A 15,893-nucleotide genomic window follows, 5' to 3' on the forward strand; every position below is an offset into this window, starting at 1 on the left:
TATAACCAGAGTGTAGATAGTGAACTTGTTCATTCCCATAATATACCTTAATAAGACTTATAGCTCTGTGATGTTTATCGCATTCAGCATAAGATAAATGATAATCTTTCTTGATGGATTGCTAATAATGTCACAGGAGATCTTTATAAGTTCAATTCTCCAGACTTTCTGGCTTCTTGGACTACATGCTTTCAAGAATGCTTCATCATTCTGGCATGGCTTATTCTTTTTCTTCAATAGAGGTAGAATAGGCAACAATTTGCTTTAAGGACCTTCTTTATTTGAGACTACCTATTTGAAAATGTTTTTCCTCCTTTCTTTATCGAAGAATGAAAGAATTTTGTAAAATGTTGCCTATCACAGGTTCACAATAGAATCAAATCATAAGCATGAATTCAAAGAATATCAAAAGAATCAACAACTCTTTAATGTTTAAGAATTATAGCTCTTTGACAAATATCAAAATTTGGGTTGGTTTCAGGATGACTTTCCTATTTTTTATGGTTACATCTATTTAAGATATCACTCTTCTCTCGCTCTTTGTGAACTTTGTCACATTCCTCACTTTAAGGACTTGGTAATTTAATCGGATGCGTATAAAATGACACAATCTAGCATAACGATTACTAGACCTTCTAGAATACTTCCATTTCAATTCTCTGAAATCCTTGATAAAGCAATGTGAAAACATCGATCTACTAATGAAATTTCTGAGTGCTTGTGTGAAGTTGACTATAACAGGTGTTTTATAACTCCCTTAGTCCATTCCTTAATACATTTGCCACTTTGGCTAGCTGAGTTCAGCTTTTATTGTATATAATATTATAATCACCTTTATCAGGCTAGTTGAAACTTATCCATAAAGCCAGGGTGATTAACCAATTGCTCTAGGGGGACAATTTTATTGCATATAATATAATAGGTTAGTTGAATATTATCCATAAAGCCGGGGCGATTAACCAATTGCTCTAGAGGGACAACTCAAGCATAACAAACTAGCTGAATATTATCCATAAAGTCGGGGCTATTAACCAATTGCTTTAGGGGGATAACTCAAGCTTTATTATATATATAATAGTATAACATGGGTATCCAAATTTCTTAAGCTTGTTAAGAAGAACCTGTTATAGTCTAGGTGTTTTGGTGGAATTCAGAAAATCTCATTATCAAATGACTTTAGACTAGATTTGTCAAAGTTTCATCATCAAACATCATCAATAGAAAAACAATCTGGTCAGCTTTGCAATGTTACATAAAATGTCCCACATTGTACACCTTTATATGTAAACACCAAGCCTTTTTATAATTCATTTCAATAGGAGAAGGCTATCTTATATTTGTGGAAATGGTAGTGTTTGGGTATATTTCTTCTGAGGTAAGGTCAAGGGTCCTTGTTTTTTTGGTTTTCAATCCTAATATTTTGTCAAAGATTATAACTCTAATCATTAAGAGCTTTTTAATCCAGTTGATATTCAAAGAACTGCAAGATTGCAAAATTGATTCAATGCTCATAACCTTAAAAGTAACACAAATTTATTTATTGCACAAAAGGCGGAGAAAGGAACAAAAAACAAGCTTAAACAAGATGCTTAAAATAGAAAGATACTACAGTGGTAGATAACAACTTCCACTTATTTATTTAGCCTACCCCATCATTCCAGTAATGTTGGGTGTGTAATTGGCCCAAGATTTTTTTCCTCATTTGCCCCCCATTTCTTGATTATCTTTTGTGTCAACTCCTTTGGGTAAGCCTTTAGATACACAACTCTTTGCTTCATTCTGAGCAGTCTCCATCATCATCTTTTTCTTCTCTAGTTGAAAATTGAGCTCATTTTTAGATTCAGAACTACTTTTACTAAGGATGATAGCCTTGTCCTGATTCTGAACACATATTGCGGCTGTAATTGGAGTAGTATTCACCAGACTCTTTGTATCCAGACCATTTGTATTGCCCACTGCCTCACTGGTCCTCAGAAAATCTGATACAGGTGTTTGAGGTTTCTTCAGAGTTGCATCCTTCCCATTCATTCTTAAACATGTGGGCTAGTCTCGAATTACCTCTCCTTTTACTTCTTTATCATTTATAATCAGAGAGGTATTGAAAATTGAACTTTTTATCTTTGGCTCAAGTACTTTATTTTCCTCGTTCTCTGTGGTATGTACTTAACTTGTTTTGATACTATCAACTCCACTTTGGGGTTTGATTCCCGATTGTTTGACCAAAACAGACTGACTAACATCCACTTCTATGATTCCCTGAACCAAAAGGTCTTGAACCACTCGTTTGAAGTTACCATAATTCTCAATGGAGTGCCCTCGTGCTCCAGCATGATAGTCACAGAAGACTTTCTCATTATACCATCTTGGGTAAGGAGGCAATAAAGGCTTAGCCTGACATGGGGCAATAAGTTGGGCTTTGAGTAACTTAGGATATAACTTGCTACATGAAATTGAAGGAAACTTGGGTAAACTTTCCATTGACATCACTGTCTCCTTACAATTGTTTACTTTGCTCTCTTGAATACCTTGTGACTAATGATCAAAATGTTTTCTTTGAATGTTTGACTCTTGAACGTCATGAGACAGACAATAATTCAAACATTTGTCCTTTTCGACTAGTTCTGAGTTTTTTAGGAGTTTAGGTTTCCCATCTTCAAAACATAGCAATCCTTCTATTATAAGATCTTGTACCTTTAATTTTAAAGTTATACAATTCTCTGCAGAGTGACTGAAATCTCCAGAATGATAATTGCATAATTCTTTGACATTTTGCCAACTTGGATGCCAAAAATAAGATCTAGGAGTAATGGGTATTATGAGATCATTTTTAAATAGAAAAGGTAACAAGTCTGAATATGAGATTGGAATTAGAATGAGCGATATCACTTTATTTTTGCCTTTCTTAGCTTTCTTCAATGACCTTTGAACCTCTTCTACACTTCGCTTCAGCTTGATCTCTGTCGCTTTTTCTGGGATCCTTATTGAATTTCCACATCTCTTGACAAGCTCTTGGTCATTATTTTTATTGCATCAACTACATCATTCATAATCCCATTCAAATATTTTACAACAGGATCCTCTAAGGGTTTCTCTCCATGGATCACAATATTCACCATATCCATTAGTCTTGTCATTTGCTCCTTTGACTCACCTTGGATTTTTTTTGCTTGATCCATTTGTTCATTTGAATCACCCTGGAATTTTTTACTTGATCAATCATCTCCTGTTGAGTCTTGATAAATTGCTCTTGTAGTTTCTCGATTCTATCAACCTTGATAAAATCTCATTCATGGCTATTATCATTCTTTAGGAAGACCAAGTTAGCTCCACTTTGATTTCAAAAATTATGTCATGGAATTCTCCACGAATTATTCCACGTTGTTATGATTAAATGCATGTACAATAAAAATGTAATTATGCAAAGATGCAGATGCAAAAATACTACCCTATCAAAACTGCAAGATACTATTAAATCCCAGTTTTATTACAAATGTAAATATGTGAACATAATAATAAGAATGCAATTTGTGCAATACAAAAGCAAACATAAAAGTATAAATGAAAAATGAAAATGCAAATATGCAAAAATGCAAATCCATGTATGAAAAGGTGTTACTCAAGAGTGATCATCTTAGAACAGATTTCATTGAACACAAAAGTTTTCGTGCATCAAACAAAACTTTTACATGCAGGGGATAACTTTCAGTCCTGACTTTAACAAAACTTTATATATAGGGGATAATTTTCTTTCCTAACTTCTCTAAAGCCAAGTTAGTCTATCAGCTTATGGGTCATATTGCATGTCTGGATTGTAGCTTCTTCCATGATATTCTCTTTCATCTTCTGTATCAGTTCTCGGAGTTGCTCATTTTCCCTTGTAAGAGAACCTTTCTGTCCAAGAAGTTCTTGGATAAGATCTTCATGTATGTTGTAGTTCTTCTTTAATTTGGTGAACCTTGTTATCCACTCTTCTGGGGTATTTCCTAGGCCAGTATTTCAAAAGGCTTGACTGAACTTTTGGAAATCTTCATGCATGGTTTCCAATTTTGTGCTCAATTTCTTGTTTTGATCCTTCAAATAACATGTTTGAGCTTCATAAAAACCTCCTCTATTCTCCGTATCCGACTGATACTCTTACCGTAAACTACTTTTGATATCAATCTGGCAGGATATTTGTGTACTACTTTTGATATTAATATAACAGGATCTTTGCGTGTATAACTAGCTTCTATCCTCGGAGTTTCCTCAGGATATCTTTCTTTGATCATAAAACTTTTTGTCCATTTATGAAGTCTTTCCAATTTGATGAACAGTCTTTCAAGTCGACACCTTTTGGTGATGCCATGATCATGCAATGCAAACAAAGGAAAGCAATATAAAAAACTTAAAGCAAAATAAAATGAGAAAAGAAAAAATAAATTGGTTAGTACCAATTAATGGAAAGAAAAAATCCTATCTATCAAGGTATAAATCCTAACCTCATGCTTTCTAGTTCCATGCTTTGTTTGGAAAAATTAACCTAATTGCATGTTTTCTAGTTCACATGCATTTACTTAGAAAAATAAATAAATTAAAAGCTAGAGTTTATTCCTCCTTTGTGTACACTTACGGACAGAGTTTCAGCATTGTCTTAGATCAGGAGAATTTCTAGGGTTTATTATATGCAGGGTTTCAGTTCTAGGTGTAAAGGTACTCGAACTGTCCTTGTTGGTGCCTCATTAGGCTGCTAAACCCTAAATCCTAATCCATCACAAACTAAAGTGGATCGATTTCAATTCGAGGGGACACATTTCCCTATGTCTGACACAGAGAATAAATTCTCACAAAGATATAGAGCATATAAACCCCGAAAGTTACTTGCTAGGTCTGACAGAGAGAATAAATTCTCACGAAGATGTCGCTTTCACTCCCACTTAAAAGGGACAAGCTTGATTATAAAGCTTATGTTATGCAATGCACGTGTTGTGTGTGAGGAGAAATGTTCAAACCCTGACAAACAAATAAATAATGAAATTTAAATACTTGAAAATAAAATAAAAACATTAATAAAATATAAAATAATACATATATAAATATTATAAAAATAATAAGTATATATAAAAATTTTGAAAGGAAAGAATTATAAATTAAATATATGAATTATAAATTTCTAATTAATAGAGAATTTATAATTGATTTTAAAGCTTGACCAGTCCCAGTGGAGTCGCCAAGCTGTCATAACCGGTTTTCACCCATGTACGAATTTTTACTTGGCGGGAAAATTAAAATGAATAAATAAATGATTTTGATTTAAAATAAAATATTTTGGGAGTCGCCATTAACCCTTTGGGTTAGGTAGGTCAAATACCTTAAAAATAACCTTTTAAAATAGTTTAAAAAAAACATAATTTAAAAGATAAACTGATCTACGTATAACCAAAAAATTTTAGTAAAGAAGGGATTCGTGGTCGATTACGTTTAGGGAATGATTAACACCCCTATAACTCCCAAAATTGATACTCATTAATTATAAATTGCCCCTATTATTGGAAATTTAAAAATTTAAAAATATATTTAATTTATAATCCTATTATTTCAAATTTATTAATATAATTTTAAGAATATATATATATATATTTATTTTTATAAATAAGATATTTATTTACTTAGAAATATCAGAAAAAGACTTCTAGATGCTTTAAGACAGCTGCGTGGTAGCTGAGGAGGCGGCTGGAATGTAAACCTAGGGTTATGAAACCCTAGGGCTTCATTTGCTGGAACCATATGTGGACCGTTGGATCTCTCAGATCCAACGTTGAGAACGTTGGCGGCTGAGGTTGAGATGATGAAACCCTAATTGGATTTAGGGTTCTTTTAGGCCTCCGGGTTAGGCTCTTAATTCTGGGCCTCGATTCATAATTGGGTTGGGTATGATTTGGGCCTGTAATAATAATAATAATAATAAAATAATAATAGTATAAATAATATAAAATGATAATAATAATATTAATAATAATATTAAAAATAAAGAACAAATAGATAAAAATTAGTATCTTCAACAGGGTTGGGCTGCCTATGACAAGCCAAGGAGCAGACAAATCGAAATGGAATCGGTACTAATCGCATCCACAACCTCACCCAAAAAATCAAATAATCTCTATTTCATCCCGTCTTCTTATCATTAAATCGCCGAGTCCCACTCTTTTTTGTTCCTATCGCTCGCTACCGTCCGCCTTCTCTGTTTTCCTACTATATAATACAATTTTTAACCACAACATTCCACTCGCGTGTCTTGTAGCGCGTGGCTCTCAAACCCATTATCTCTCCCCTCTCACATTAATTTACTTTAATAAATAGCTACTTAATTACTAAAATATAAGAATGCCACGCGTATACATCCCGGAGCACTACGATTACTGGCCGTCGGATAAAGTGTCTTAACTCGAGTTTCAGTTACTCTAAATGTTTATTAAAAACACTGAACACTTTTAAAAGCGGTTTTATGACCATGGGAGTAGGAGCATATAATTAAAGAAGCCAAGGAATCGAAGGGTCGAAATTGGCCGAGGTCGAGCTTGATAACTGACGACCGTAGATTTCAGAATCAAATTGCACCGTTTGCTGGGGGAGGAAAGGTAAAGATCGGACGGCTATGGAAAGGAGAGGTAGAAATTAAAAATGGAGTGACGTGAGATGGGACTAGGAGTTTGTGGGCATAGGGAGTATAAATAAATGGAAGCCGTTTTGCTGCGAAGATTATGCATTTTTAAAAGCCAACCAGAGAGAGGTAGAGAGCGCAGTGGGAAACTCTGATGTGAATGAACGACAAAGGTTGTCTGATAGACGCATTCAATTTCTGCTGCTTATATTTCATCTTGTTTTGCTTTACCTGAGATTTCCTTTTCTTCGTTCTTGATTGCTTGGCTTAGCCTTCAATGGCGATGTTTTGGTTTTGATCTAAAAAAAAGAAAAGAAAAGCAAAGTGATAGGAAAAGTGAAAAAGCGTGATGAATTCCTTTTCTTTTATTGTTTAGAGTCGTTGCATTAATGATTTCTCCTCTGTTTTTGAATTTACAGTTTAAAAGAGTTTTGTTTTCCTCAAAGGATTAGCTTTTCTTGAGAGTTTTTCTTATATATATATAGTTTCAATGCCATCTTTATCTCTTAATATTACTCTTTCAGACTCTCAGTGCTTTTGTTTCTCACGAAGAACTTGATTCTCTAAGCACGAAGAACGAATTACTTTAACTTTTTTCTTAATTTACTATTTTTAAAAAAAACATTCTCTGCTCTTTTCTCTGTAAACAAAAATGTTTCTCTTCTTTCTTACATCCGCTTTCTCGGCTGAGAGCAAATGGAGATTCTCTTGAGCACTTCGCTAAACTCACAAAACAAAGATAAAAGAGAGTGAAACGGAGAGATATCAGGCAAGGCTATCAAATTTGATTTATATTCTCTTTCCTATGAAAAAACAAAACCCAAACGCCACTTTTTCGGTTTTCTTTCCGGCTAACTTTTTGCTCATAACTAAAACCCACAAAATAAATAAATAAAGTTCATCCATCTCATCTTCTTCGTTTTCCTTTCTCTCATATGTCCTCATTTCTGAATTATACACAGAGTTGCATTAAAAGGAATCTTTCTGTTACCTTGTTTATTTTTTTTCTTGTTTGTTTATGTAAATGAAGAAGTTATATTGGAGGAGAAGAAGCAAGATCTGGTTTGAAGCTTTTTATCAGTTTATTTGGATTTCGAATCGTTTATTTTGAAACCGTGAATGCCGTTTTCTGGAAAGGAGCCGCCAAAGAATATAGCTTGATGTTTGTAATGTTATCATGAATGTAATGGTCAAGAGTCGAGACGTGAGGCGTGGAATGACTCGGTTCTCGCGACTACATAATACTACCAAGAAACAACAATCTCACCTCAATATCTTGTTTAGTAAATTTACTCTAAAACCCTCCCTTTTCTTGTCCTTTTCATAACATTCCTTAATTAAGTTCTTCCTTTTTATTATTATTTGTATAAGAAGAGCTAAGTGATAAATTCCATTGATTTTGCAGGTGGCGTTGGCTTTACTGCTGCTGGGGAGCTCGTTTCTTTAGAGAAAGCAAAGAAAGAGAAAATAAGAAGATTATGTAGCGTTAATGGTCATAGAGAAAGTCCGAGTCCTTGTCCCGATAGCAACCCACATTGTGAAACTGAAATGGGTAGTTCTTTTTGCTGTGATTTGTCTTCTGAAAATACCGAAAATCAGTCTCCTTCATATTCACCAAAAACTTCTTCTCCCATCACTAATTCTGCCACTAATATCTTTAAGATACCCAAAAATGTAAGCTTTCTCTTTTTTCATTGCTCTCAGCTAAAATGAACATTTTTCGTCTTTGCATTTGATAGCTTTAAAGTATTTATTTTTCTATGCAGTTCATTTATGACTGCAATGTCGTTAATCATGCCTCTGTTCCACGGAAGCTGCGATCAGGTGTGTAACTTGTGAATGAATAACAGGAGGATTATTTTTTGGAATGAAAATAATTTATTCTGAAAAAGAAATAGGAAAGGATTTTCTTTTTCTGTATTTTATAAAACTATTTTCTTTCTCTTGCTTTTGTTTTTTTTTCAGGGCTAATGAACTTCTTGTCCTGTCGTTTTAAATTATTTTGCATTTGATTGTGGAGTTGCTTGGAAGTTTCTCAATTTTTGTTTTTGCTTTTGGATTAGAAGTTTGGAACTGAAGCGAAACCAAGGCCTTTTTGCCTTTTCTTTTCTTTTCTTTTCTTCCTATGGACGCAAGATTCTTTTTGCTGTCTTATTTCTCAATACTTTAATATTATCTATTCTGTCACTTTTATGGTGTGTATTAATTTTACTATGTTGAGTTTTTGCGTCTTTCTGCATACTGAAATTTACTTTTCCAAAGGTGGTACTGGCCAGCTTTTAATGAATTTGCAAATTGAATCCTTATAGGGGAATAAAAAAGACGTTTGATGGGATTAATGTTTTTGGATATTTGGAATTTTATTCACAGCCATGAAGAAGCGCAGTCAGGAATTGATCTCCCCTCTACCAGATTCTAAGAAAACGAACCATACACTTAGTGAAGTGCATAGAAAGGATGGTCTAAAGAAACCAAAATTGAATTTGGTTGGTCAATTGTCATTAATTCTCCAGTTGTCAAGCTCGATTGCGGTTCTTTTTTAGTTAACTGTTTTAGCTTATGCTGTTGAAATTGCTTTTTGCAGAAACAAGGAGAGTTAGACTGGCCCAGGAAGGCGACTGTTTCTGGACCAATAACAAAAGATGAGGAAGAGGTTGTGGAGACCCTGTATGCTTTGGCGGGAATGTTCCCTGATGGTGACTCAATTGATACGAATAAAATGAATGGTGAACCGATAGAAGCAAAACCTTCAGCTCCTCCAGAGACCGTCATAGCAATTGAAGGTTTTCATCCACTACCAAGTATTTGGAAGACTTTTTGTTTGTTGTCTTCTGTTGTATAAATTATATTATTTTGCAGTTAAAAAGGAAGATACAAACACAGTTTTCCATCCACAAGCAACAGAGTTTGTTCCTCCATACTTTTTAGAGGATTCAACCAGCGATACTGCTAATCGCAATTCTTTGAATGAAACTATTTCTCAAGATCAGCCTGACTTTCCAGACAGCAGGAAGCCCCATTTTGAACCAGATAGTTGTCGTTCTCAAATGAGGCCGGCTGGTTCCATCTCTTTCTTGACTAGGAGTGAACCTAAAGCTGATAAGTCGTCTTGCGTTCCTGGTGACACTCACGTTCGATCTGAACTATCCTTACAAGATGGGTAAGTGCCGACTGTTTTTCTTTTACTTGCCTCCTCTTCTTATCTAGTGTTCTCTTTTAATTGATCATACATATGCAGCTTGAAGCAGCAACCGGTGACCAGCCTTTTTGAGACAAAGGCAGAAATGACAGTTGGGGTATAAGCTTGACACCAAGGTCAAAATCAAATACTGATTTCATTGGTCAATCTTGAACTCATATGGTTGCTTTGGATTATTTGTAGGTTATTGCTGCAGAAAACCAAATGGCACAGCAACATATTATCAAGGAGCCAGGAAAAGATGGTATATACCAGCTTGGGTTCTTCCATTGCTATATTTAGTTTGTTTATTTGCTATTGGATGCTAATATCTTTACACTGAGATAATGTTGTCCTATAGGTCTTGCATTTTTGCAAAGCTTAGCCCTTGGTTCTTGTACCCCTGGTTCTTCAAAGTAATTCTCTTTTATCTTCATAAATAACTGTTTTTATTACCAACTTTATGGCATCCTTCATACTTTTTATTATATATCAGATCATCTGCTAATAAATTTCCTGCTTGGTTGGACGCTGCAATGTTTGGCCCCAGAACATTTTCATTAGAAAGTGGTTCTTCGAGTGAAAAGGTATACATGTTCAAATTCCCGTTATCTCTGCATTCATGGACTTTCCTCTTCCATTCAAGCATCTAAATCAAGTGTATGACAAATGATGAGATTTACAGGTTCCAAAAGTCACCATGGATAGGAAGTCGTCGAAGAGGTGTGCCACTCATCTATACATCAGTCATCTCATTCGTAATTTACAGATGCACGACAAAGACAGCATTCTTCAACAGCCTCTTCAGTTAAAACCCCATACCGGACTCAAGCAAACAGCTCTCTTGTATCCTAAAGATGGCAGTAACTTGAGAAATCCTACAAAAGGCAATATACCTAGTAGCAGTTCTGGCCATTCTGCTATCAATAGAAATGATTATGAAGCTAGAAATGGTGTTCTAGAGGTCTATCAGGAACAGACACAGGTTGCTTCAGCATCTGGGAGGAACTCTTCAAATAAGCAGGTAAGGTCACCTATTGTATTGTTTGTAGTTTTTTCTTTTCTCACTATCCCAATCACCTACTGTTTACTGCAGACTTTTGATTTCTTGTCTTTGTCGGATGGGGGCATTAATGTGGACGTTAATAATAGCTCTAATAAAGTTGGAAATGCAATTGAATCACTGTCACAACTGCAAGGAAAAGTTCCGTACCTTCATTCATTTGAACAACAGTCACCTGTGCCTTTCTCAATACCTGCAAGTTGTTACACAGACCACCGTACAACAGCTACACAGCAGGTTTAATTCTCTATTTTGGTCTTCCCTCCCTTTTCCTTCCTTACTATCTTGCAAAAATAGGTTAATGATGGGAATTCTATTTGAAAACCTTTAACATTCAACAGCACATGATAAACGAAATCACTGTTTGTGCGATCGCTATTGCCAATAATTGCATCCAATAAGTGAGGTCATCCATAAAATTGCTGCATTTTTAGGTTCCAGTACCAGTAAGGGACCATCAATTTGATTTCTTAACAAGCTCGGTTGAATCTTCTTGTGGTAGTTTAGGGCTACTATGGTTATATTCTGTGCTAGTCTGGTTATTTCTTGTCATGAAAGCTATGCTAATTTTCTGGTAATTTACTGCAGGTCCAACTGCAGCTACCTCAATATCCCAGTAACCCTTTTTGTGACCCTCCTTACATGAGTCATTCGAGAGTTACAAAGCAGCAGCAGCGACTTTGGGCAGCTCACCTAGCAGCCCGTACAAGACTGGTGGAACCTCACAGTCTTGACCCAATTTCCGAGCTGGCAAAATGGAAAGCCCGAGTTCTCTACATCTATGCCTTATAGTCAAAATGCCAATCCTCCCTTTTCAAGTCTAGATGCTTTTGGTCCCAAGTATAATACAATCACACAACATCAGCTTCCGAAAATTGCCATATCTTCATCTTTGCCGCCAGCCAAAGTAAAAAGGTCAGACCACCATCTTCCATCCATATACGAAGAAAGGAACGATAGATTACGTGCCGGTGGAACGCCTTTGCAGTTACTCTGTGATGAGCGCTTCTAGAGTTTGAATTAGGTCCCTTCCGCTTACGATGCAAACGGTAAACATTATTTTATTCTTTCAACTGCAACTCGTAGCCAGTGCTTATCGTTGACACAATCAACAGTTGGTTTATCTATTGACCTACAGATTCTGGAATGAAATATAAAGAGAGACTAATATTTAGCAAGAAGATATTTAATGCCCATTGCCTCGTGATCACCCCCTTAGGGCGAAAGATATGAAACTGTGTAATTGTGAATGTTTACAGGCTTAACCTTGTGTCCGCTTTTCCTTTTCGATCCAAATTGCATTATTTGCTTAATTGTTTCAATTTTGTAGGGTCTCTCAAATCGACGCTGCTGATGTTTTCAGTTTAACTTGCAAATCAGTTCCGCCGATAACAAATTTACCCAACGGAAAACAAAGAAAAACTTCATCCAATTTATAAACAATGTAGACATTGCAAGGACTACATTGGGAAAAAAGAGGAAGGGAATAAAAGGAAGCTTAAATTTTACCCAGCTTATACAAAGTATCAATCCAATTTAAACGCAAGGACTACATTGGGAAAAAAGGGCTAGGGAATTTAAAACAAAGTATTAAATCCAATTTAAACAATGTAATCATTGCAAGGACTAATTGCGAAAAAGGGGAAGGGAACAAAAGGAAAGTCAAATTTTACCAGATATAACTTCTCCAATTTAAACAAAGTATCGTTACAAGGACTGCATTGGGAAAAGGGGATCGGATTAAAGGGAAGCTCTATATTTCCGGTTCCGAATAACACAGTAAAGATTCAGCTGTCCAAAACAGAACAAAAATTAAGAGAAATTTTTGACGCAAATAGAACCATTTGTCTTTCATGCAGAGTCATCTTCAATCAAGTTTCTCCAGTTCCCCCATTCTCTCTATTATAGCCTGCAATATTCAACAAGAACCTCAGTGCTGGTTTCCAAGCCATCAAATATTTGCATTGCTTCTATACAAGTATAACAAGAAATTATCAATATATTCAAGCCGATGGTAATAGACCATTTTGGTATGACATGCAAAACCACCTATAATATGAGATAATATTTTATACCACAAGAAGAAAGACAACAACAGTGTCATTGCTAAAACTAACAATTCCAAAGGTAACAAAGATGAATGGGGAGAGAAGAAAAGTTGCAATGTCAATAAAATTCATCAAACATGAAATAATAAGTAAAAAGTCTAGAAATGGGGGGTAGGGGGGAAGCAAACCTTTTTGCTTGTTTCTTGAAGCTCTCCAGCAAGAATGAATTCATCGAGTATCAGATAAACCTTGATGAATTTCAAATGAAAACGGTGAAGTGAATTCAGAGGAACATGACAATCAACCGCTATAGACACATTTAAACCAATGAGAGTAATGTATAATCAAATTCATATCAAGTTAGCACATGGATTGTTCGAAAAACAAATTGAACAAATCAATGCCAGACAAGACAGAAAAACTAGCTTTGACAAGTTAGATAAAGATAAGCAAAGAGTTGACACTTGAGATCACAAACTAATGAATTCAATTGAAATGAAGCAAAAGGAAGAGGGGGGGGGGGACTTTTTGGTTACCGGAACTCGCAGTTTCATGTGAATCGGATAGAAAAACTGAATCTAGCAAGTGATGTTCATGCAAAAGTTGATGATAACATACCTTGTGGAAATTAAAAACCAAGTCGAGCTCGCAAACATTGCTGAAAAAGTGGTCCAATATCTCCACAAATAAATGGATAGACTCCAAATATGCCAACTCATTATCTGTTATGTCGACACACAATGAGAAAAACAATCCAGCATACCGCCTGTAGATTACCTTGTGTGTACGAAACTGCAAAAAGAATGCATATAATCAATCAAACATTCAGCAATTGCTTGCCTAAAGTCTAAGTCTTGCCCTACTTTTGTATTACATCAATTTTTATAGTTAACTTCTCCTGTGGTCTCTTATCTAAAACCATCATTTAATAGGTACTCTTTCACAGCTTACAAAAAAATTCCAATGGTAAAAAATTGAAATATTAGGAATTCACCAAAAACAACAGAAAGTTAATAAAACATATTTAAAACTAAGAATTTGAAGTTATTGCATATGCTTCTCAGTTTAATGGATATGATGTTATTGAGAAGAAGAAAAAAACTAGAGTATGAGATTATACCAACCTCCACGAAATTAGTAAATTTGGGGTCCCTGTTAACCACCAATCGATGAACCTGTAAACGTATAATAAAAAATATTCAACAACTCTAGCTAAAAAATTCACCCAAATTCTAAACCGTAGGAGGTGAAAAGAATGGGTTTCCAAATAATCGATGAAAATGAATATTGTAATACCTCGTATTCGACTTTGTGCTTCTCGGAGTCCTCGAGAGGAACGTAGTATTTGGCCAGACGAGTCTTGCCTTGCCTGTTTTGCAACAAAATAAATCGAATCTGCCATGACCATGACAGAAAACCATGAAGCTTAGATCAAAGAGTTTCCGGCTTTCTCTATCGGGCAAACAGAGGTCAAATTTGGAAAGGGGAATAAAGTAAACAGACAACGTACATACCATTTTCGGAGCCAATGAATTGTGAAAAAATCTAGAGCTCCAAAATGTTATATTTTCAAGTTTCTCTCTTTTCTCGGTTGGTCGATCGCGAAAGGTTTTGAAGTTTTTACAAGATGCTGAGCCAAACTATGTTGCGGTCGCGCACACCTAGATTAGTATGTTGCCTTATGATTAGGGCGTTCTCAACCGTTGACGTGTTTTACTTTCCAGCTTTAAGCTTAAAGCGCAACTTTGACAACAAAATGTATGGCTACTACAGTGGGAGCATTTGGGAACCTTTGATTATGTCAGATCAACATAAAATGAGCGACCTGATATCAAACAACCGATATATTTTTCCTTCTCAAATCTAAAATGAGTAATAGGGTAGTTTTTATTATTTTTATATCTTTTTAGGTTAATTTCATTTTTAATTTTTTTAAAAAAAATTAAAGTTAATACTCTTATTACGTTATTTTTATGTATGAACTGTCACACCAATAAATTTAAGAATGCTTCTGTCTATGAAAAAATGATTTTCTATTCATAAACAATTCGTAATTTTAATTTAAAACCATGGTTGAAAAAGTAATCTTTAATTTAACCTCAAAAGATAAAATTTTTAGTTTTTATTGTAGAAAAACACTTTTAGTTGAAAGTTATATTTTTCTCTTCAAATACCATATTTTCAATTTATGTTTAAAATAGACGTTTTATCTTTTACAAATCATCTAAAACAATAATCTTAAACAATTAAATTTTAATTTGTACTTTTTTTTATTAATCTGAGTAAATATAAGGCAATATCAGTTCATAAATAATTCTCAACCCTCTAATATTAAACGCTCACACCCCTGACGTTTATGGTACTTAAATTTGGGTCCTCAAAGAATAAAAAACAATCCATTTAACACATATGTCACTTGATTCGTGCACTTTTTAAAAATATTTTTAAAAATATCTTTTATAACACTTTCCAATCATAATTTAAAACTTTATAAGCTTCATGCTTTAAAATCCTCTAGGCTCTGATTGGAGACTCAAAAAATCTGATTGAAATCAAATTATCAAAAACAAACATAAACATATTTATATTATTCTCAATGTAGAAACATAGAACAAATATTCCAAATTTCTGAGGACACGTAGATTCGTAAACCCAATAAAGAAGAAAGTATATAACGAATGAGAGCACCAATAACGTTTTCACTTACAAAGGTATATGGTATCATGATACGATCAAACCAAAACATCATATTTACGACCGTTCGATGTCCCCTCTTGCGACAACTTATTGTTGAAGAACTCGATGCAATTGACAATGGTCTTGTTGTAATGCAAGTGAGACGAGTAATAGGAGCTGCACGAAGTCTTGGGTAGCTTGAACCTGTCACATCTCCTTGCTTGGGAACCACCCTACTCGACGTGCTAGAAGATTTACACGGAAGAGAAAACAAGAGTCGCATAATAAGTT

General features: G+C 34.7%; 2 protein-coding genes across 3 annotated transcripts; one reads left to right on the forward strand and one right to left on the reverse strand.

The window, feature by feature from the left end:
- The first annotated feature begins 6,757 nt into the window (after positions 1-6,757).
- Positions 6,758-12,071, forward strand: LOC120137028. 2 transcript variants are annotated; one of them, XM_039152898.1, is made up of 14 exons: positions 6,758-6,810; positions 7,668-7,920; positions 8,043-8,311; positions 8,404-8,461; positions 9,008-9,123; positions 9,222-9,420; positions 9,497-9,797; positions 9,876-9,933; positions 10,020-10,080; positions 10,177-10,231; positions 10,312-10,402; positions 10,501-10,839; positions 10,912-11,115; positions 11,467-12,071. In XM_039152898.1, the coding sequence occupies exons 2-14, from the start codon at positions 7,815-7,817 to the stop codon at positions 11,668-11,670; spliced, it is 2,061 nt and encodes a 686-aa protein (XP_039008829.1). In that variant the 5' UTR covers positions 6,758-6,810; positions 7,668-7,814; the 3' UTR covers positions 11,671-12,071. The 2 variants fall into 2 exon arrangements, with proteins under 2 accessions (XP_039008829.1, XP_039008830.1); XM_039152899.1 differs by having other exon boundaries at positions 6,760-6,810; positions 10,366-10,402; positions 11,467-12,070.
- Positions 12,072-12,530: 459 nt separating this feature from the next.
- Positions 12,531-14,551, reverse strand: LOC120137019 (AP-2 complex subunit sigma). The gene is made up of 6 exons (XM_039152893.1): positions 14,441-14,551; positions 14,223-14,321; positions 14,051-14,101; positions 13,545-13,718; positions 13,115-13,174; positions 12,531-12,787 (listed from the first exon to the last, which is right to left on the reverse strand). The coding sequence occupies exons 1-6, from the start codon at positions 14,441-14,443 to the stop codon at positions 12,746-12,748; spliced, it is 429 nt and encodes a 142-aa protein (XP_039008824.1). The 5' UTR covers positions 14,444-14,551; the 3' UTR covers positions 12,531-12,745.
- Positions 14,552-15,893: the final 1,342 nt, after the last annotated feature.

Source organism: Hibiscus syriacus, unplaced genomic scaffold, assembly GCF_006381635.1.
Source record: "Hibiscus syriacus cultivar Baekdansim isolate YM2019G1 unplaced genomic scaffold, ASM638163v2 tig00110647_pilon, whole genome shotgun sequence".
Taxonomy (NCBI): domain Eukaryota; kingdom Viridiplantae; phylum Streptophyta; class Magnoliopsida; order Malvales; family Malvaceae; genus Hibiscus; species Hibiscus syriacus.